This window comes from Epinephelus moara, chromosome 16 (genome assembly GCF_006386435.1).
Source record: "Epinephelus moara isolate mb chromosome 16, YSFRI_EMoa_1.0, whole genome shotgun sequence".
NCBI lineage: Eukaryota > Metazoa > Chordata > Actinopteri > Perciformes > Serranidae > Epinephelus > Epinephelus moara.
This window is the reverse complement of record NC_065521.1, coordinates 46,945,625-46,947,007: the sequence shown is the minus strand read 5'-3', so window position 1 is coordinate 46,947,007 and position 1,383 is coordinate 46,945,625. Positions and strand designations below refer to the sequence as shown.

Here is a 1,383-nt window from a genome sequence, read left to right as displayed (position 1 = left end):
TGTGGGGGGAAAAATATGATGGGGAGAAAAACACTGTGATGGGAGTAAAACACTGTGATGGGAGTAAAACACTGATGGGAGTAAAACACTGTGATGGGGAGTAAAACACTTGTGGGAATAAAACTGTGATGGGGAGTAAAACACTGTGATGGGAGTAAAACACTGTGATGGGAGTAAAACACTGATGGGAGTAAAACACTGTGATGGGAGTAAAACACTGTGATGGGAGTAAAGTGATGAGAGTACAGTATGTGTTTCAGGAGTAGGACAGATAACTGTGGTCTAAGACTCCAGGTGTTTCTGTACCTGTCCGGTCTGCTGACAGGGCGTCTGGTACTCGGCTCTCTGACACAGGTCTTTTACTCGTTGGTGTTTGGGCAGGAAGTTCTCCTCCTGCGACATTTCCTTTCCCTCCACACGCTGGTGCAGGAGCTTCCTGTTAACACGGCGTGTAATAAAATCAGATCAGCTGTGATGTCATAACGCTCTGTTAACAGGTAAATTCAGGTGTAAATAAACTGTATCATAGTGATGTCATGTGTTTACCCTCTCTCCACCAGGAAGGAGTCTCTCCACACCTTCGGCTTCCTGTTCAGCTGGAACCTGAAAACAGCAGAGGAAATGTGATCATCATTCATTCTCATGAAGTCATTATTAATAAGAGAGTCATCACCTCCACCTTCATCCCTCCTCTTTTTATTTCTACCTTTTTAATGCTTTAACTCCTGAAACTCGACAGGAAGTTGTTGTTTGGTGACTCAGGCTCAGAGCTGCTGAACGCTGATGTAAAATCACTGTTCAACCAGAGTTGGATAAAAAATTCAGGCTGTGGTTTCAGCTCCTCTCAGCACCACATGTAAAATGATATTATATTCATAACACACTCTGCCTCCATCTGCTTTCTATTCTGGGATGTTTGTAACTTTGACTTTCAGGAATAATATTTGGATTTTTCCTGTCGCAGTTAAAAGAAGAACCAGAGTGGAAACAACTACAGGACTTTTTCCAGTTCAGGAAACACTGAAAGATTGAAAAAATAAAACACTGTGCAGAAGTGAAAGTAAAATTCCCTCAGACATCACTGAGACCAACAACATGCTGCACACACACCCACACACACACAGACACACACACACACACACAGACACACACACACACTCTCACACACAAGATTTCTTGTTCACAGATTCCTACAAGATCAAGCCGGAGATCTTCCATTCACACACTCACCGTGTCGTGGCTGCATCCGAACACTCGCAGCACGGACGAGGCCAGCTGCGAGAGAAACCGCTGGGACATCTTGATGTGTGTGTGTGACTCGTGTGTGTGTGTATGAATATATATTCTGTGTGTGTAGAAGAGTGTGAGGGTTGTGTTTGAGGT

General features: G+C 44.0%; 1 protein-coding gene across 1 annotated transcript in view; it reads right to left on the bottom strand.

Annotated features, from left to right (window-relative positions):
- Window positions 1–1,383, bottom strand: part of LOC126402489 (extracellular sulfatase Sulf-2-like) — a 37,931-nt gene that overhangs the window by 20,124 nt on the left and 16,424 nt on the right. The window contains exons 7-8 of the mRNA XM_050064516.1: window positions 547–603; window positions 307–436 (exon numbers count right to left, since the gene is read on the bottom strand). Coding sequence (XP_049920473.1) covers window positions 307–436; window positions 547–603 — 187 coding nt within the window. The remainder of the gene's footprint in view (window positions 1–306; window positions 437–546; window positions 604–1,383) is intronic.